Genomic DNA, 20,829 nt, shown 5'->3' with positions numbered 1-20,829 from the left:
CGTACCTTGCACACCACAGGCTTCTGCCCCTACGGTACCCGCTGCCACTTCATCCACAACCCCGAGGAGAAGCGAGGGCCCCAGCCTCACCTGCTCCAGTGCCGGCCTGGGCTCGGCCTCCTCCGGCCCGGTGCTCGACAGGGCAGCACTACGGGCGGCCTTCAGCCCCGACCTGGAGTTGGAGCTGGCCGAGACTCTGGGCTGGGCAAGGGAGGGGATGGAGGTTGCTGCTGCCGCCAGAATCACCAACAGCACCAGCATCTCCAGCAGGAGCCCGGCCTGCCCATGGCCGGCAGGAGCCCGTCCGCAGACTCTCTAACCAGGACGACTCCAGCAGCAGCAGCTCCGAGTCGCCCGTGTTCGAGCAGGGCCGGCGGCTGCCCATCTTCAGCAGGATCTGGGGTCGGACTGAGGGGAGGGGGGTAGAGGTGGAGGGCTGCCGGCCAACCCGGTGGGACAGGCAGAGCCGAGCAGGAGCCAGCGGCTGCAAGTCCGGGGCCGCCCCCAGATAGGGACGGGACGGGACACCGGGGTGGGGACGGGCCAACAGCATCCGCAGCAACGGAGAGCCGACCACGACCGAAACGCAAGCCTGCACACAATGCAGCACCACCATTGCCGAGACTGTTTTATAGCTAGTGACCTATGACCTGGGCATGCGCAGTCGGAATACCGAACTCGCTTATGCTGGCAGCATTATACGCCAGTGATTCCAAATCACCTTCTCCAAAGCTTCACATGCTGTATATTTTCTCATGCTATTTTTAGTTGTTTTTGCAACCACCATCAATTTTGCAACAGTTACAGAACATCTTATCCATTGGTCACTGCTTCCTCAGATCAGAAACTGAAACGAGCCATAATATCCAGCACAGTGCAGACCTGGGATGTAAAAGGGAATGAATGGGTGGGAGAGGAGAGAGGACTAACAGAGGAGAGGAGGGGACTTCCATTCATCACCATCACTGTGCCCCAAGTCACTGCCACCAATGGAGGACTTTCAAGGAACAACCACGGCAGCAATTTAGGAAAGCTCTGGAGATAATTCCAGCACAGCACGAATTGCAAAATGTAACCTTAAAACAGCAAAATAAATGCATGCTTGGTTTAGATGATGAAAATCATTGAGGACACCAAATACTCCCTGGTCTTCAGATCAATGCCTCGGTGTATATTAAATCCAACTGTTGGGGGAGGTTGAAAAGTGATATTGGGGGGTGGGAGAACATATATAGATTCTATTAAGTTTACTTTAGAGATATAGCATGGAAACTGGGTCTTCATCCCATGAGTCCATGTCGACCATTGACTGCTCGTTCAACTAGTTCTACATTATCCCATCCTAGTTATACATTATCTCATTATTTCATCCACTCCTACATACTACAGGCAGTTTATACATGCCATTTAACTTACACTGGTTATGGGGAGAAGGCAGGAGAATGGGGTGAGTAGGGACAGATAGATCAGCCATGATTGAATGACAGAGTAGAATTGATGGGCCGAATAGCCTAATTCTGCTCCTATCTCGTATGAACAAGCCTGCGGGTCTTTGGAATGTGGGAGGAAAGGAGAGCACCTAGAGAAAACCACGCAGTCTCAGGGAGGACGTACAAGCTCCACACAGACAGCACGCAAGGTCAGGATCGAACCCAGGTTTCTGGCGCTGCGAGGCTGCTTAGAATTCTCAACTAATCCCAGTATGGGTGTGCAGTCCTTTGATGTGGACCCAATTAATGGATAAGAGTTTCACTTTCAGAACATGCACAACTGTTATTTTGTGGCACGATTTTTTCCTCAAACACAGATATTTTACATTTATATCCACATTCATATGTACTTGACTACTTGCCCAATGTAACAGCTCCTCCAACGGTGGGAAGCTGATTAAAGCTCAACTGGTTTGCACAGGCAGTAGGCATCACGATTCTCGGTACACTGATTACATTTCCATATCAAGGGCTGAATGCAACTTTGTTCCCATTTTGAAGTTGAATCTGCTGACAATTCCAATTCCAATAGCAGCAATTCACATTAAATACAGCCTTGACCTGGACTCCTGCGCGATGGATTTTAAATATTTCACACTGCTTTTGAAGTTTGCGTACTTTTGTCTCTTGTACTGATATATTGTTAAATGTAGTGAGGTACAGTGAAAAGCTTTGTGTGCTATCCATTCAAATCAAATCATACTATGTACAAGTACAATCAAGCCATGTACAGTTTTGGGGCGGCACAGTGGTAGAACTTAGTGCTGCCTTAGTGCCAAAGACCTGGTTCAACCCTGACTACCAATGCTGTCTGTACAGAGTTTATACATTCTCCCTGTGACTGCGTGGGTTCTCTCCAGGTTCTCCGATTTCCTCCATACTCCAAAGATGGACAGGTTTGCAGGTTAATTGGCTTAAGTTAAAAGAAAAAAATATATTAAAATTGTGAATTGCCCCTAGTGTGTTGGATAGTGTTAGTGTACGGGGCGATCGCAGGCCAAAGTGCCCATTTCCATGTTGTATCCCCAAAGTCTAATTATAGACTCTGGTCCTGACCACGGGGGGGAAATGGAGGAGGACTGGCCAAATTTTGTGCCTTCCACCACAGTGATGAATGCTGTGGTGGATGTTTGTGTTACAGTTTTATTGTGGTTGTGTGTTCTTTATTATTGTATCGCTGCAGACAACCCAAATTTCCACCAGCCTGGCTGTGTGGCAATAAATTATATCTAATCTAATCTAATAACAGATAGTAAAAAGGGAAGGAAAAAAAATAATCAGATTGCAGAATACAATGCTACAGAGAATGTGCAGATAATTAATTTACTTCCTGCCAGGATTAAGAGAGCAAGATGTGCCTCTTTACAACACGTTCCTAATTTTGATTCTCATTGCCAGTCACAACATTCCATTAACAATAGCCTTGAGCTAAGCCAACACACGAGAACCCTGGGGCCACCACCTCTGGAACACATTCAAAACTTCTCATGTAAAGCCAATTGGACGCACAACACTAGCAGCATCTAACACTTTTTTGCTCAACTTTTGAATTTTTCCAGGATGAGGTTCGTTGACCAAATTGCTCCAAAATTCCCCAAATACAAGACCAAGATACAGTCAGGTGGAATAATTTGGATGAGATGTTAAGAGGTTCCAACTGCATTCAGCTGATGGAAATAATCCTACACCTCATATTTCACTTGGGCAGTTTACAACCCAGCGGTATGAATATTGACTTCTCCAAATTCAAGGAGCCCTCCCTCTCTCCATCCCTCCCCCATCCTAGTTCTCCAAGCAGTCTGACTATGCTCCTGATTGAATTTTAGCTTTGTATGCCTCGTTGTCACCTTCCCCTAGCTAACAATGATCTATTCCACATTTTCCATGGTCTTTGTCTCCTTTGTTCTCTTGTTTTCACACGTTACCCTTCTATATCTCTGTGATCCCTCTCCCCTGACTCCCAGTTTGAAGAGTCTCGACCCAAAACGTCACCCATTCCATCTATCCAGAGATGTGTCCCGCCAAGTTTCTCCAGCATTGTGTCTATCCTACAATCTGGCACAGTTTAAGTACAGAATTAATCGTGGATTCCTGATCAATGTTTTAATCTTTCGCCCAGGGTAGTTTCCCCACAAATAACTGATTATTGTACATTTGTTGTATCGTAGCATTTAACGTGCCTGACAAGCTGCGCCAAGTAATTGTTCTGGTCCCAATGCATATGACAATTAAACACTGTCGACACAGGATCTGGCTATCATTGTTAGGAGGGTCTTAAATGATAGGAGAATTAGGCCATTTGGCCCACCGGGTGGCGGCAGCAATGGCTGCCTCGTCAACAGTCTGTCTGTCCCTTCCTTCTTTGTGTTTTAATAGTATGTGTTAAATGTATGTTTTTAGTGTTCTTTAGCTTGTTTTATGTGGGGGGGTGGGGGGGGGGGGGGTAGTTGGAGGAAACATTTTCTAATCTCTTACCACGACGGAGATGCAATTTTTTGCCGTATTGTATCTCCGTTCACACTGCAGCCCAACATCGAGGAGTTGGCGGCCTTTGCTGGAGACCGATTTTTTGAGAGCTCCACCGCGGGGAGCCTGCAGGACTTGCGGAGCCCGCAATCCTTTTGCCAGGAATTGACCTCGGAGCTCCAAGCCGCAGGAGCTTCGACCGCCCCAACAGATGGTTCGATCGCCCCGACGTCGGGAGAATAAAGAGGAAAAAGGTTGAACTTTTTTGCCTTCCATCACAGTGAGGAATGTGGAGAATCCGCTGTGGTAGATGTTTATGTTAACTTATGTAGTTGTGTGTCTTGTTGCTTTTTTCCCCGCATGGCTGTATGGTAATTCGCATTTTACTGTACCTTAATTGGTACATGTGACAATAAAAGACCTGCGACACCTTTGAAAACTACTTCACCATTTAATCATGGCTGATCTATCTCACCCCCCTAACCCCATTCTCCTGCCTTCTCTTCATAACCTCTGACATCTGTACTAATCAAAAATCTATCTCCGCCTTAAAAATATTCACTGACTTGCCACAGCATTCTGTGGCAAAGAATTCCACAGATTCACCACCCTCTGACTAAAGACATTTCTCCTCATCTCATTCCTAAAAGAACGTCCTGTAGCAGCTCCTGCTTGCGCACGCAGATATCAAACCCGGCTTTCGGAAGCCACGGTCACGTGACTCGGGAGGGGCTGTTGTTTTCGCGTAGTTTGTTTGCGCGCGGCAGTTCAGCGCTGACCACCAATGTAGCCAGACGTGTCTGATTAACCTGTATGCTGCAACTTGATCTTTCGAATAAAGTTACGTTGAAAACTCCAGTAGTCATTCCTAAAGTCCTTTAATTTTGAGGCTATGACCTCTAGTCCTGGACTCTCCCACTAGTGGAAACATCCTCTCCACAGCAACTCTATCCATGCCTTTCACTATTCTCTGTTTCAATGAGGTCCCCCCTCATTCTTCTAAACTCCAGCGAGTACAGGCCCAGTGCTGACAAACGCTCATCGTAGGTTAACCTACTCATTCCTTGTTGTAGATGAATTGGGTGTCCACCTTCCTACTAGGATCATTCTGCAGTGAGTGTACAGACAGCATATTGTGGTGAATGAAAGCGACGGAGAGTCACAGATTCAAGGCTTTTATTTTTGCCCATGTTCAATGGCAGCAAGAGTTGCCGTCAAGAGCAAGGCACCAGTGCAGTACCAAAAGGGACACAAGCTATGCACCAAGGCCAATAAATTACTCGAAAATATTAAGGAGGCATCCTGCACGCAAGAAATAGCAGCAAGGAGCAGCTGCATGTTCCTCATGTATACACCACCCTTTAGCAGAATCATTGCTAAAGTTCACCTCAACTTTCCTGCTCAGAGATCTATGTATTCAATAGGATTGAATGTAAGGTTCAGGAATAAACTCATTGAGCAAACACCAGTTCATTTGGGCAGACAGAAATCAAAGATGGCATCCAGAGTTCAAAGTGAAATCCATTAGGCTTTGAGATACATAAAGACGGCTTCATACAAGAGTATGCCATAAACATTTGGCATCACCAAACACAAGATTCAAAAGTTGACAAAATGCTGGAGTAACTCAGCAGGTTAGGCAGCATCTCTGGAGAAAAGGATTGGTGAGGTTTCAGGTCGGAATCCTTCTTCTCAATCCTTTTTCTCCAGCACTTTGTGTCTATCTTCAGTATCAACCAGCACATGTAGTTCCTTCGTACACAAAATTCAAGTTACATGCACCCAACCAACACCCATATGCCCAGGTCATCGGGCACTTTTGTTTTACTTAAGTTCTTTGAGTTCATTATTAAATCTATAAAACTGACATTTCTTTATTTTTTCCTATGGCACACAAAAGTGTGCCAAACATATAATACGGCCCTCATGCTGAAAAGTTTGGAGGCCCCTGATCTAGAACATAAAACATAGAACAGTACAGCCATGGAAAAAGGGCCTTCGGCCCACAATGTTTGTGCTGAACAGGATGTGGAGTTAAACTGATCTCATCTGCCTGTACATTATCTCTCCATTCCTTGTCCTTCCCATGTGCCTGTCTAAAAGTCTCTTAAATGCCACTACATCTGCCTCCACCAACATCTCAGGCCCCCACCACTCCATCTAAAAAATTTAAAAAAATAAAAACTTTCCCCGCACCTCTGATTAATCTTTTCTAGAATGAGTACATTTTTTCCTTACAGAATGGTATTGCAATAATGACTCCTGCAGACTCGCTTTCATACCTTAGCATGCATTTTGGGTAAAAGTGCATTCCAACATAATACTTCAAAATAACATGTACAAGTTCTGGCAATAGTCTTCATAGTCTAGTTTGCAAAGGGTTAACAAGAATAGTCAGCCAAGAAAATGCCATTTTCTAGGGTTGTAGCAAGTTAATGCAAATATCCTGCCAAGTTGTAAACTTAAGAGTACAGTGTCAGGATAAAACCCACTACAAGATAGAAATGGCTCTATGGTAATTTCACAGCATCTTAATTGGGCAATAAACTGACCTTGAAACCTTGAAAAAACATTCCAAAAAAAGCCAGGAGTTTTTGGGAAACCGCAAACCACTCGACTTTCCTAGAGAGCCAAGTGTTCGGGAGAGAAGCAGAAGTTTTGATTCAAATGTAATACCCTGGTGCATTTGATCACAATATCTGAAGGACTCCTGACGGGTGAGCAAGTGCTTTGCCGTGTAGGAACAGGATCCATAGCACATTCCACAACAAGCTCTGCAAGGAAGGAAGGAAGGAAGGGGCTAATGCATGGATGTTGTTTAGTTTAGAGATACAGCTCGGAAACAGGCCCGTCAACCCACAGAGTCCACGCTGACCATTGATCACCTGTTAGCTCTCGTTTCATGTTGCCCCATTATCATACCCACTCCCTACACACTTAGGGGAAATTACAGAAACCAATTAACCTGCAAACCCACAAGTCAAGAGTTGCTGCTTTACAGATCCAGAGACCCGGGTTTGATCCTAACTGTGCTGTCTTTCCGGAGTTTTTAAATTCTTCCTGTGACCTGCGTGGGTTTTCTCCGGGTGCTCCGGTTCCCTCCCACACTGAGAAGACGTAAAGATGTGTAGGGCAATTGGCTTGGTAAAATTGAATATTGCCCCTAGTGTGTGGGATAGTGTTAGCGTGCGGGGATCACTGGTTAGCGCAGACTTGGTGGGCTGAAGGGCCTGTTAATTCTGTGTCTCTAGACTAAACCCTTTGGGATGTGGGAGGAAGCTCAACGAGACACAGGGAGAACATGCAAACTCCGCACAGACAATATCCAAGGCCAGGATCGAACCAGGGTCTTTGGCGCTGTGAGGCGGCAGCTCTACCAGCCACACCACTGTGCCGGGCCTCTTACCCATCTGACATCCAGCATTCCCAGACAGTCAACCTGGCTGTCAAACCCTCAAAGCACTAAACCTCCACTTGTTTCAAACTACCGCTGACCAACCTATCAATCCCTTCTCCCAACACTTCCTATACTGTGCTCCCCATAATGTTTCAGACAATTTGTAAACATAGCTGTAATTTCTACACGGTGAAACCAAAATACATAAAAATGGCCTTTAATAAAATCTGACAGTGTGCACTTTAACCACATTTGATTTTTTTCTATTACAAATCTCAAATTGTGGAGTACAGTTTGTGAGGCAAATAAATAAATGATCGCTCTTTATCCCAAACATTATGGAGGCCCTGTATGTTGTTGGATTAGTTTCCTGCAGACCATTTTGAAGTTGTTCATTAAAAAAATGCACCAAACGAGTGTGAAGTCGTTTTTATTTTAAAAGGGTGCAGAACAATTTAGCGGAGAGTTTTAAGAATGTGAAAATCAAAAGAAATGTGAAGGATGGCGTTAGTGTACTGGGTGATTGCTGATTCAGTGGGCCAAAGGGCCCGTTTCCAAAGTCTAAAGATAGAGAGGTTTCTGAAGCAAATTACAGGCCTGGGTATTTGGCAGTGCAGCCTCCGAATGTCAGAGACAGAGAGGGGATGTTTAGAGTCAGAAGAAACAGAATAATGGAATAAAGATTGACATCAACATAGCAAGAAGTGGAAGAAATTAGAAATTTCACAAGTGTCTGACAAGATCCTGAAAGATCACTGCATTTTCAAAACATTTTCATTCTGGCCCATTATAAGAATGAGACACACAGTCATCACCTATTCCTTATCTCCAGAGATGTTGTCTGATCTGCTGAATTACTCCAGCTCTTTTCGTCCATCTAAAAGATTTGTTATTTTGCTCAAAACAAAAAGCAGAAATCTTTATGCTTTAAAACAAAATGGCAAATTCAAAAAAGGAACATTTTGTCCAAAACATGTTCAAAATTATCTTGGGGCGAACTACCATAATTTGGGCCAAATGGAGATGTTCAAAATTGATTTATGTGGATTTAGTGCAAATATAATTCAAGGCAATTTTTCTTTGACTGCGGCCCAATCAATATTAAGAACACTGGGCATTGCCCGGAGATCAAATGAGTTCCAGACAAATATTTCACCTCAAGGAAAATAACAAAGACAATCTTGGTTTTATTACAGTGGCAGGAATCAATGTCATGACACAGGAGAGGAGTCGAAAAATATAGCTTTAATAATGTTGGGATCAAAAGATCAAAGGAAGGGAATGCAAGATTACGAGGTCAGTCTACCCCTCAGACCCATTTAGTTTAGTCTATAGATACAGCACGTAAACAGGCCCTTCGGCCCACCGAGTCTTTGCCGACCAGCGATCCCTGTTGCACTAGCACACACTATGGTCGATTAACTTTTTTTTTTTTTATAAAACAAAGTGTATTAACCTGCAAATCTTTAGAGTGTGGGAGGAAACCGGAGCACCCGGGTAAAACACATATGGTCATGGGGATAACATACAAACTCCGTATAGACTAAGATCAGTCTGAAGGATCGTGACCCAAAACGTCACCCATTCCTTCTCTCCAGAGATGATGTCTGTCCCACTGAGTTACTCCAGCATTTTGTGCCTATCTTTGGTTGAAACCAGCATGTGCAGTTCCTTCCTACACACCAAGATCATGAATGATCTGTACTCCACTTGCCTGTCCTTAAATTAACTAACAAAATGTATACAAGTCCACAGTGCTGGAGTAACTCAGCAGGTCAGGCAGCATCTCTGGACAAGGATCCTGACCCAAAATATCACTTATAGATATAATCACCTACATCTCTCCAGAGATGCTGCCTGACCCACTGAGTTACTCCAGCACTGTCTTTTTTGTAAACCAGCACCTGCAGTTCCTCGTTTCTCTGACAAAAACCTATTATATCCTGGAGAATTTTTGCCCCAAAGACTGTGCAACGCAAGGAACAATTTTATTCTCCTCACCCCGTCCCCACTGCAGAGACTATCCCGGGGAGCCGCAGCCCCTAGATCGAGGACCTGCCTGGAAGTTCCAATTCACCCGCCAGGGGCTCGCCCGCCCGCCGAGACAGGTGGACCCGCGTCGCAAACCAGAACCCACCCGGTAGGCCCTGCCCACCCACCGCACACTGGGGACTTGCCCACACAGACGGAGGGCCCATGCCGTGGACCCAAACAAACCCGGAAAACCCGGCTCGCCCGCCGCGGATCGAGGACCCACGGGAGCCCACCCGGACGGCCGGTGGGCGGATCGGCGGCAGGAGACAGTGCACGGCCTGGATGAGGGAGTGGGTCGCTAGAGGCCCTGTAACAGCCTGGGGCTCGGCTGGACCGGGCACCACTCCCAGAGAGAGAGAGAGCACGTGGTCCAGACGCGGCCTGCAGTGGCGGAGGACACCAACGGCTACCCTTGGCCAGGCTGACCCTCCAATGCCACCAGGACAACGGGTCAGATCAAGATCCCAGTACTTACAACGTGGGACTTGAAAATGGCGCAAACTGGCAACTCTGTATGCCGTCTCAGTGTATCACTGCTATACACTTGTACTGTATCTGAGATACTTATCCAATGTGTATCTAAGTGCTTATGTATAGTGATACCTGTACTGAACTGTATACAAAAATGAATTTCACTGTACCCCGGTACACGTGATGTATAAAGTATCATACCCTCTCCATCCCCTTCAGGGATTGGGGTCAATATGCAAGATTCACACGGCAGGAAAAGGGGAAAATGAGGGAGGGGATTAATGGGATTGTAACTCCCTCCCCTAGCCCAAGGGCCAGCATGGAAAGATTGGGCAAAATGGCCTCCTGTATCACTAGTTACAAGACCTGACCACATAGCAGCAGCACAAAATTTAAAGCAGTTTTATTTTGATATCAAATAAAAGTTACACAACGAGGGGAAAATGACTTGAGACCAATAATCCAACACATAAAGTATTCGATACAAAACATCACATTTGGTCTCACTGAATTATTGGTCACTATAATTCAGCTCAACACGGGCAAAGGCAACAAACGCACCTTTTCCAATAACCTCAGGCCACAACCACAAGAGAGTCATCTGTCCAAGTTATAAATGATTTGCTCAGTTGGATGCAGATGTTGTACAATCTGTAACACTGAAGCAATCTATTGTTTGGTGCCAGTGTTTATACTCCCACACAAACTCTCCCCAGTCCAACTACTTCATTTCCCCATTGTCCTTGTCTAATTTCTGCAGCACATTTAAATGAAGCACCCCTTTAAATACATACAATGCTGTCAGCTTCAATCATTAACTATGCTGTTGGGGTAGACTCGCTTCCAATTGTTTTGTGTAATCCAGTTAAAATATTTCCCACAATTGGTGATTGGTGGCTGTCCAGCTAAATGCACTTAATGGCCCCTTGAAACAAGAACAGAAACACAGGATTGTCCCAACTAAAGATTCTCACAAAGAGAGAAAGACAATGTTTTAATTTCTTCCTTCTCTTCATTTGTGAGAGCAAGGTGAGGAAGGGGAGGGAGGGGGGAAAGAGAGGCCATGAGAACTCATGTAAACAATATAACGTTTGCACATAATTTTAATTAAACTATAATAAAACTCAATGGTGCAATTCTGCAGACACCCAAACCAACCAAGATGGTTTTTATACCTCAGCATCAGGAGAGGATGGGGGGAAAAAAAGATAAAATAGATGCTGCAGTGCTCAGGTTCATCGTTTTACACTGCAAGGCCATTCAGCCTGACTGCTTATGCTAGCCTTTATTCTCTTTCGATGCTCTGTAACATTGTTATAATACGCCCCAGTCGTCCTTGCACTTACAGGTACTCCCAGGTTACAAAATCACAATTTACGTCCATCCCTTACATACAAATAGGCCTATCGGAGCCGGCAAGATGGAAATGCCGGCTGCTGCGGGTGTCTTCTTGCGTGCTTCTGGCAGCTGCATTTCCAGCTCGAACGCCTGGTTACAAACCATTCTGAGGAGTGGAATGCTGCTGTAACCTGGACAGGGCCTGTATCTAGGTTCACTTCACGGCACCCATGTTGTCCATGCCAACACTACCTCGCATTAATAAGTTTCATATTCTCACTGCTAAACTACTCTCAAATGTATCCAACTCATTTTGTTTCTCAGTATTGGGTGCCTTCCAATGTACAGGAAGCACAGTGCGTAGCCAAACCAAAAGGAAAAACAGAGAATACCGTAAACACTCAGAAGGCAGGCAGCACCATATGACCTACTTAATGCTTCCAAGGCTCGCTTTTTGTTTCGGATTTTCAGCGCCTGCAGGTTTTGTTTTTAATCATCTAATTCGGTCCATAAAGACCAATTGTCTTCTCACTCATGTATTTCCCTCCACCTGGTGGAGGGTCTCGTCTATCAATGAACCCACAGAATGACCTCACCTCTCAAGCAAGATTAACAACCCCAATGATTCAATGGCACTTTCACCGTCACATGTGCCAACACAGTGTGAAATGATGTTCTTACCTACAGTCCAGTATTCCCACACCCAAGCACATTCTCGATTGGCATGTGTGCAGAAATAGTCTACTGAGCCCGCATGCAGGAGGCGCCATATTTTGGCACCATTTTCAAAGTCCATTTTCAAACTACAGTTCTTATGAGCAGCGGCTGATGCAGGCAAGCCTCAGGCTTCAGTGGGGCCTCCAGCCACCACCTTCCGTGCACACGACTTCCCGCTCCTCGCCCGTCCACCTTTGTGCCCCGAGGGCACCTTTTGCAGTGGAACCAGAGGCCACGGTTGGCCAGACTGCAGTTTCCTCTCATATCAGCCTTGCTCCTCACTTGTCACGTCTATCGTCATCACCACCTGCTCCATCCCAGTCTCTGATTGTCATGGGACGAGCAGGGGCCTGCTCGTCATCTTCCCTGGCTCGTGCGTTTGGCCGTGGGGGACGAGCACAGACCGACTCTCACCCCACAGACCGACAGATCAATGGAATTATCCACGTTTCCCAGAGATGCTGCCTGACCCGCTGAGTTACTCCAGCGTTTTATGCCTTATAGTATCTGCAGTTCCTGGTTTCTAGGTCAATGGAACTGTCCTTTTCACACAGGGTTGTCACCAATCTAACTCGGTATACTAATACCCACACAGGTCTGGGGGAGAACGTACAAACTCATTACAGAAGCATCCGTAGTCAGGATCGAACCCGGGTCTCTGGTGCTGAAAAGCAGCAACTTTAATGCTGCACCACCGTGCCGCTCTAGAATTTGATTTCTGAAGTGACATTTAACAACAAACAATTCACAAAATCAGATGCCAAAACACCAGGTCAAAGAGGCAGATTTTAACAAGCATTTCAAAAGTTAAAAGGTGGGAAGGTTTGTGAAGGGAAGTCTAGAACTTCTTAGCAGGTTTACCCAGCTATGGTGGGCTGGATCAAGCAGCCAAAGGTTGAATGTGACTATGAAAGCTGTCAGAGGTGACAGGGAAAGCACAAGACCATGCTGGGATATGAAAGCAATGGAGTTTAAAATAAGCCATTGCCTAATTCAAGGTCTTCAAGAAGGCATGAGCAGGAATGGAGGGAAGGGTTTGAGGAAAGGTCAAAGCAAGGGAAGCAGCTCCATGCCTTGCAATATTCATGTCAAGAGGCAACCAAGGCATACGGTACGATAGAACTTTATTTATCCCAGGTGGGAAATTGGTCTGCCAACAGTCATAAAACACAAGATATATAAAATTAAATTAAAGTGACGAGTGGAAAGGATTGGGCAGGTGCAAAGATGTGGGGGGAGGGAAGGGAGTCAGTCTACCCTACGACAGAAGGGGAAGGAGTTGTACAGTTTGATAGCCACAGGGAAAGGGATCTGTGATGTTCTGTACTGCATCTTGGTGGAACCTGTCTGTTGCTGAAGGTGCTCCTCAGGTTGACCAGTGAGTCACGGAGGGGGTGATCTGTATAGTCCAAGATGCTCCGCAGTTTGAGGAGCATCCTCCCCTCCAAGACCACCTCCCATGTTTCCAAACTCCGCCCCCAAGACAGAGCCAGCCTTCCTGATGAGCATGGTACACAAAAATGCTGGAGAAACTCAGCGGGTGCAGCAGCATCTATGGAGCGAAGGAGATGGGCAACGTTTCGGGCCGAAACCCTTCTTCAGACTCCTGCTGAGCACGTTTGGAAGTTTACACAAACAGGTTGAGGTGGGAAAGGAAATCAGCAGCCTCTGCAAGAGTGCGCCCATAAATATAGTCTCCAGATGAATAAAGATACCAAGATTACAAAATCAACCTGGTTTAGTTTCAGGGATGGAGTTGTGGAAGAGACTGAAGAAAATTATTTTTCCCTTTCCAATACTTAAAGTTTGAGAAAATGTCAACGCTGGATATCAAACAAGCAATTTAATAAATTTAAATACAGTGCAAGGGTCATGTAGTATAGACATGTTACCAATGGTTGTTGCCAAAGTACATTTGGAAATCGACATGTTTACAGATGTTTCCCAGGAGCAACATTTGAGCAAGAGTTGGAGAGGAAGCCGTTTTCCAGCTGTAACTGGAGAAATGCAAATGGTTCCAGGCGTGAGATTTGGGGGTGGAAAAAAATAGAAGAGCAGGAAGTAGTGGACTAGGTGTGTAGGAACAAGTTTGCCTGCTAACTCAATAACACCAAGTCTTGATAACCGGGTGTGCAGGAGCTCTTCCAAGAAATAGGAGTCTCAATTGCAAAAAGTTAGCAATCAAAAAACTTACAGCAACTTATAACTGTTTAAGAAGGAACTGCAGATGCTGGAAAATCGAAGGTAGACAAAAATGCTGGAGAAACTCAGCGGGTGCAGCAGCATCTATGGAGCGAATGCTGCTGTACCCGCTGAGTTTCTCCAGCATTTTTGTCTGCCAGCAACTTAAAACTATTCACCGGCTACAGTTAAACTAACTCATATTCAATTATTTCCACCAAGTTAAATTAACCAATCTCCATCCTATCATTGCAAGCAAGGTCATCAAGTCTGACCTGGAATAGGTATCCCACTGTGCAGGAGAAAGTGCACAGTGGGATACCTATGTAGGACAGTGCAGGAGAAAGAATTACTACAACAGTGGTGGGGAGAGGGTTGGTAAAATTAATTGGAAACTTGCCTCTACAGTTATTTTCATATGGCGAGGACATGGGATCACTCATCTCGGAGTCAGGCAGTTGTGGATTCAAGGTACACAAAAATGCTGGAGAAACTCAGCGGGTGCAGCAGCATCTATGGAGCGAAGGAAATAGGCGACGTTTCGGGCTGAAACCCTTCTTCAGACTAGTGGATTCAAACAAGACCACAATACCACAACCCTGCCTGACCCAGTGCAGAAGGACATTGTTCTTTAAATCAAACCTTCTGGTTCACATTCCTCATTTTTACAAAACAAAGCTTGTCAAAGAACCTGTTAAGTGCCTTAAAGTGTGCGACAAATGAATGCTACATTGACATGCTAAACCTGTTGTGCCAAGTAATTAGGTACCATTTAAATCAAGAGGCATGAGGCCCAAATAAAGAGACATTAAATGGTTTTTGGAACCTAGTTTTGTATGATTTTGCTGCTACAGGTGCACAACCTTTTATCCGGAGTTCCGGAAACCGAAAAGCTCTGAAAACCGGACATTTTTCCCAGGATGTCGTCTGCACACCAAAGCTCGCGTTTGGCGCCAAACTTGACCCGAAACGACCCACGGTCAACCCAGGTCTGTACTACTGTAGCGGCTGCCTCCTCCCCGGAGACCGGGGAGACACTTAAACATCTGTAAATCATTGCTTAAATGTTAGTCAGTTAGTTTGGAGGGCTTTTATGTGAAGGGGTGGGGGGGGGGGGGGTGTGAAGGGGGAAACTTTAATTCTTAGTCCCCTACCTGGTCGGAGAGGCGGGGAGCGGGCAATGCCTTACCGGGTCGCCGTGCGGTAAGCTCCGGAGCGCTGTGGCCGCCGACTCCCAACATCGCGGAGCTGGGGCTGCGGGCGTCCGGCCACGGGCGGCGCCGATTGTAGCTCCGACCCCGGCAACTCTGCCCCTGGCTGCGCGGCGCTCCAAATCCAGCGAGGCCCGCGGCCGGACGCCCGCAGCCCCAGCGCCGCGATGTTGTGTGTCGGTGGCCACAGCGCTCCGGAGCTTACTGCACGGCGACCCAGTAAGGCATTGCCCGCTCCCCGCTGGTATCCCAGCGCTGCGACGCCGCCGACTCCCAACATCGCGGAGCTGGGGGCTGCGGGCGTCCGGCCGCGGGCGGCGCTGGATTTGGAGCGCCGCGCAGCCAGGGGTAGAGTTGCCGGGGTCGGAGCTCCATCCGGCGTCGCCCGCGGCCGGTCGCCCGCAGACCCCAGCTCCACGATGTTGTGTATCGGCGGCCACAGCGCTCCGGAGCGTACTGTGCGGCGACCCGGTAAGGCATTGCCCGCTCCCCGCCTCTCCGACCAGGTAGGGGACTAAGAATTAAAGTTTCCCCCTTCACCCCCAACCACATAAAATCCCTCCAAACTAACTGACTAACATTTAAGCAATGATTTACAATGATTCCCCGGTCTCCGGGGAGGAGGCAGCCGCTCCAGACTTTTCAAGCCGCCCGCGCTACCTACCTAATCTACGCTAAAAATCTTCCATTCGGAAATCCGAAAAATTCCGAAATCCGAGAAGTGTCTGGTCCCAAGGCTTTCGGATAAAAGGTTGTGCACCTGTATTATTATTCAGTGAAGCAAGAGTAAATAAACTTCAGAAAGCCAGGCAGGAATTCTGAAATGATCTACATAGATGCATAGACAATAGGTGCAGGAGTAGGCCATTAGGCCCTTCAATGTGATCCTGCCTTCTCCCCATACCCCTTGATTCCACTAGCCCCAAGAGCTCTATCTAAAGGGCCTGTCCCACGAGCATGCGACCTGCATGCGGCAAGCGCGACTTGAAGGGCTGGTCCCACCAGCATGTGTCTGCATGCGGCAAGCGCGACCAAACCAGAAGCGGAAGCCGCGCGGAGGTCGAGTGAGTGACACGGCGACGAGGCGGCTGCGGGCCGGCAGGTTAGTTAGACCAGATCAGTTATGATCTTCCTTTGACAGCCCCATCATACCCACCAGCCTGTGTAGAAATAGGTCCCTCGGGTCCCTATTGAATCTTTCCATTCCCACCGTAAACCTATGCTCTCTAATTCTGGATTCTCTTACCCTAGGACAAAGACTGTACATTCACCTTATTTATTCCTCATGATTTTATACATTTCTGCAAGACCACCCCTCAGCCTCTTGCACTCCAAGGAATAAAATGCCAGGGTGCCCAAGCTCTGCCTATAGCTCAGGCCCTCAAATCATAGAAACATAGAAAATAGGTGCAGGAGGAGGCTATTCGGCCCTTCGAGCCAGCACCGCCATTCATTGTGATCATGGCTGATCGTCCCCTTTCAATAACCCGTGCCTGCCTTCTCCCCATATCCCTCGATTCCACTAGCCCCTAGAGCTCTATCTAACTCTCTCTTAAATCCATCCAGTGGCTTGGCCTCCACTGCCCTCTGTGGCAAGGAATTCCACAAATCCACAATTCTCGGCATGAAAAAGATTTTTCTCACCTCAGTCTTAAATGGCCTCCCCTTTATTCTAAGACTGTGGCCCCTGGTTCTGAACTCGCCCAACATTGGGAACATTTTTCCAGCATCAAGCTTGTCCAGTCCTTTTATAATTGTATATGTTTCTATAAGATTCCCCCCCTCATCCTTCGAAACTCCAGTGAATACAAGCCTAGTCTTTTCAATCCTGGCAACATCCTTGTAAATCTTCTCTGTACATTATCTAGGTCAATGTAGCAGGGTGAACAAAACTAAACACATTACTACCAAAGCCTTATACAGAGGTAACACAACATCCCACCTTCAATACGGTTCTCTGACTGATGAAGGCTAATGTACCAAAAGCTGTCTTCACCACCCTACCTATCTACAGGGCTACTTTCAGGGAACCATAGACATGTGCTCCTAAATCCCTCTGTTCTCCAATATTATACGGGGCCCGACCATTCACTGTGAAGGTCCCGCCCTGGTTTGACTTCCTAAAATGCACCACCTCACACTTATCCGAATTAAACTCCATTAGCCATTCCTCAGCCCACTTGCCCAGCTGTCATTCTTGCAAACCATCTTCACCATTTACGATGACACCTATTTTAGTGTCATCCGGAAACTTATTAATCATGCCTTGTACATTTTCTTCCAAAACATTAATATCGATGACAAACAGAAATAAACCCAACAATAATCCCTGAGGCACCACACTCGTCACAGGCTCGCAGCCCCCAAAAAAATCTTCCACTACCATCCTCTGCTTGGTACCATGAAATTAATTTGGTATCCTGTTAGCTTGCTCTCCCTCTGAGACGTGACCACCCAGCCACAAAACCATACTTAATTAATGCTTCTTTCCAAATGTATGTACATCTTACCCCCAGAAACCTCTCCAGTAATTTTCTTATCATGGATATAGGCTTATTGGTCTACAGTTCCCAGGTTTTGTTTTTGCAGCCCTTGTTAAAGAGGGACAACATCAACCATCTTCCAGTGTTCTAGCACTTTTCCCATGGAAAACGATGATTCCTATATTTCAGCCAGGACTCTTGCAATTTGTTCTTTAGCTTCCCAGTGTCCTTGGGTGCATCTAATCCAGCCCAGGAGATGTATCCTTCTTCATACATCTTAGGACATGTAGCACCTCCGCCACTTAAATACAGTTCTATTAAGTTTATCACATTCCCTAGTATTCATCACTTTTTTTTCAGAAAAAGCAATCAGCTTGGCGAGTGAGACAACACGGACATATAGGCTTTGAATGCAATCACATTAAATATAGCAAAACAACTTATTGGTATTTGGCAGTATTTTGTCTGTTTAAATTCAAACTAAACAGAAACTGCTCTAATGTGAAGAGATTTCACGCACAATTAATGCACCAGGTTCACTCACAGTTCAATCTTCAGAATAAAACAGACTTGTTAATTAGTCCCATTGCCAGGAATGTTATGGTTGGAGCGTCTCAAGGAGGTTTAATCTAATGTACATGAGCCCAATGCAAAACAATATGCAATCTCTGTGCACCTTTCCAACACGCGAGGATGCACGCAAGACCATCTGACATTTTATTTTAAAAATAGAGATGTTCTTGGAAATAAAAAATGTCAGCATCAAAAAATACATTACACTGTCGATTCTGGTTTGGACAATACATAATCATCTCCCACAGACTGAGTGAGTCATAATAACGGCAAGTATCCTGTAGTGGCTAATAATCAGCAGAAAGTGAACTAAGCGAATTGTATGTCAAGAATTTTACAGCAAAATTGCAAACTCCCAAATCGTCCTGTTAAAAAATGGAGTGAGAGAAAAGTGGGTGGGTGGATGGGGGGGGGGGGGGGAAGAAGAGAGTGGGTGAATGGGGGGGGGGGGGGGGAGAGTGGGTGGGTGGATGGATGGGGGGGGGGGAGAGAAGAGAGTGGGTGAATGGGGGGGAAGAGTGGGCGGGTGGGGAAGAGGGAGAGTAGGTGGATGGGGAAGAGAGAGTGGGTGTATGGGGGGGGGAAGAGAGTGGGTGAGTGGGTGGATGGATGAAGGGGGAGGAAGAGTGGGTGGACGTGGGAAGAGAGTGGGTGGATGGATGGGGGGGAAAGAGTGGGTGGGTGAGTGGATGGGGGGGGAGGGAGAGTGCGTGGATGGGGGGGGGTGGGAGAGTGGGGGGATGGGGGGGGGTGGGAGAGTGGGTGGATGGGGGGGAGGGAGAGTGGGTGGATGGGGGGGAGGGAGAGTGGGTGGATGGGGGGGGGAGGGAGAGTGGGTGGATGGGGGGGGGAGGGAGAGTGGGTGGATGGGGGGGGAGGGAGAGTGGGTGGATGGGGGGGGGGAGTGAGAGTGGGTGGGTGGATGGGGGGGAAGAGAGTGAGTGGGGGGGGGAAAGAGAGTGAGTGGGGGGGGGGGGGGGGAAGAGGGAGAGTAGGTGGGTGGGGAAGAGAGAGTGGGTGGATGGATGGGGGGGGGGAAGAGAGTGGGTGGTGGGTGACTGGTAAAGTCAGGTTGATCCATGGCCGTTCCTCCACACCCTGCGGCATCTCTGCCCAACCAAACCCCGGGCAGCAGCGCCCCGCTCCCACCGCTCACCTTGCCGCCGTCCACCCCCTCCGCCGGCCGCTGCTCGCTCGCCTCCCGCTGGCTCTTCACCATCTCCTCCTCCTCCTGCCCCGGGCTGTCGGGCGGGCTGGGGCCGGCGCTCTCCTGCACCGAAGTGCCGGCTCCCATCTCTCGAGTTTAACGGGACGGTTGTCCAAACGAAAACAAAGATGTGTGCACAAGCCCCCCCTTCCTTGCAGCCAACCCCTCGCCTCCCCTACCCTCTCCGGACTGGGTCAGACCCGGGCTGCCCGCTCCACCACACCACGCTGTAGCTCCCGGCTCACACTGACCGCCTCTCCTCAAACCACCCCCGGCTCCTCTCTCCCTGTCTCTGTCTCTCCTCTCACCCCCGAGGGGAATCAGCTCCCACTCTCGTTCTCTCTCGGGTCAGACCTGGACTGCGATAGGGTTGGTTCCTCTCTGTGTCCTGGGCTGATGGAGTCAGACTGGACACTCGTTCTCCGGCCCCTGGGGGGGGGGGGGGTCACTCCGGACACTAGCCCTCCAGCCCCTGGAACAGGGAGGGGGGGGTCAGACTGGACAATAACACTCCACCCCCTGGAGCCACTCCGCGCTGGCTCTCCGCCCTCTGGGGGTCAGACTGGACACTGGATCTCCACCCTCTGGGGGTCAGATTGGACACTGGCTCTCCGCCCTCTGGGGGTCAGACTGGACACTGGATCTCCACCCTCTGGGGGTCAGACTGGACACTGGCTCTCCGCCCTCTGGGGGTCAGACTGGACACTGGATCTCCACCCTCTGGGGGTCACTGTATCTCTCCTCCTCTGGGGGATCACTCACTCCAGACACTGGCTCCTTGCCTCCCCTCCTGGAGGTCAGACTGGACACTAGCCCTCCGCCCTCTGGGGCCGCTCCGGACACTGGCTCTCCACCCCTTGGGGGTCGGGGTCAGACTGGATCTACCCTTCCTCCCTCTCTCTCTCTCTTTGTCGGCCCCCGAGGAGCGTGTTGCCCGGTCTACGCCTCGGCTCAGCCAACACTGCTCTCCGCCGCTGTCCGCAGCTTCCAGCCACCAACTCCCTGGACCGGACCGTGTTCCAAAAGCCAATGAGAGCGACGCAGGGCGCGGCCAAGCCCAGCTGCAACCGAGCCGACTGCAAGAGGCAACTTCCAATCCAGTCGGCGATGATTTATTGCTGTGTATACAATGCGTGTCTGCGATTCGGATTTACATTCACCATGTTTGCAAAGGGACAGCGTTAACCCTTACTTCGCCAGACATCTGCAGAATGAAACGTCGCCTTATCAACCCATGTCTTCCAGCGATGCTGCCTGACCG

At 48.0% G+C, this 20,829-nt stretch overlaps 1 protein-coding gene across 2 annotated transcripts in view; it reads right to left on the bottom strand.

Annotated features, from left to right (window-relative positions):
* akap12 (A-kinase anchoring protein 12) overlaps window positions 1-20,586 on the bottom strand; it is a 102,791-nt gene extending 82,205 nt beyond the window's left edge. For both annotated transcript variants that reach the window (XM_033026142.1, XM_033026143.1), the window contains exon 1: window positions 19,518-20,586. In XM_033026142.1, coding sequence (XP_032882033.1) covers window positions 19,518-19,655 — 138 coding nt within the window. In that variant the 5' untranslated portion in view covers window positions 19,656-20,586. The remainder of the gene's footprint in view (window positions 1-19,517) is intronic.
* Window positions 20,587-20,829: the final 243 nt, after the last annotated feature.

This window comes from Amblyraja radiata, chromosome 8 (assembly GCF_010909765.2).
Source record: "Amblyraja radiata isolate CabotCenter1 chromosome 8, sAmbRad1.1.pri, whole genome shotgun sequence".
In the NCBI taxonomy this organism is placed as follows: Eukaryota; Metazoa; Chordata; class Chondrichthyes; order Rajiformes; family Rajidae; genus Amblyraja; species Amblyraja radiata.
This window is presented reverse-complemented; position numbering and strand designations above follow the sequence as displayed.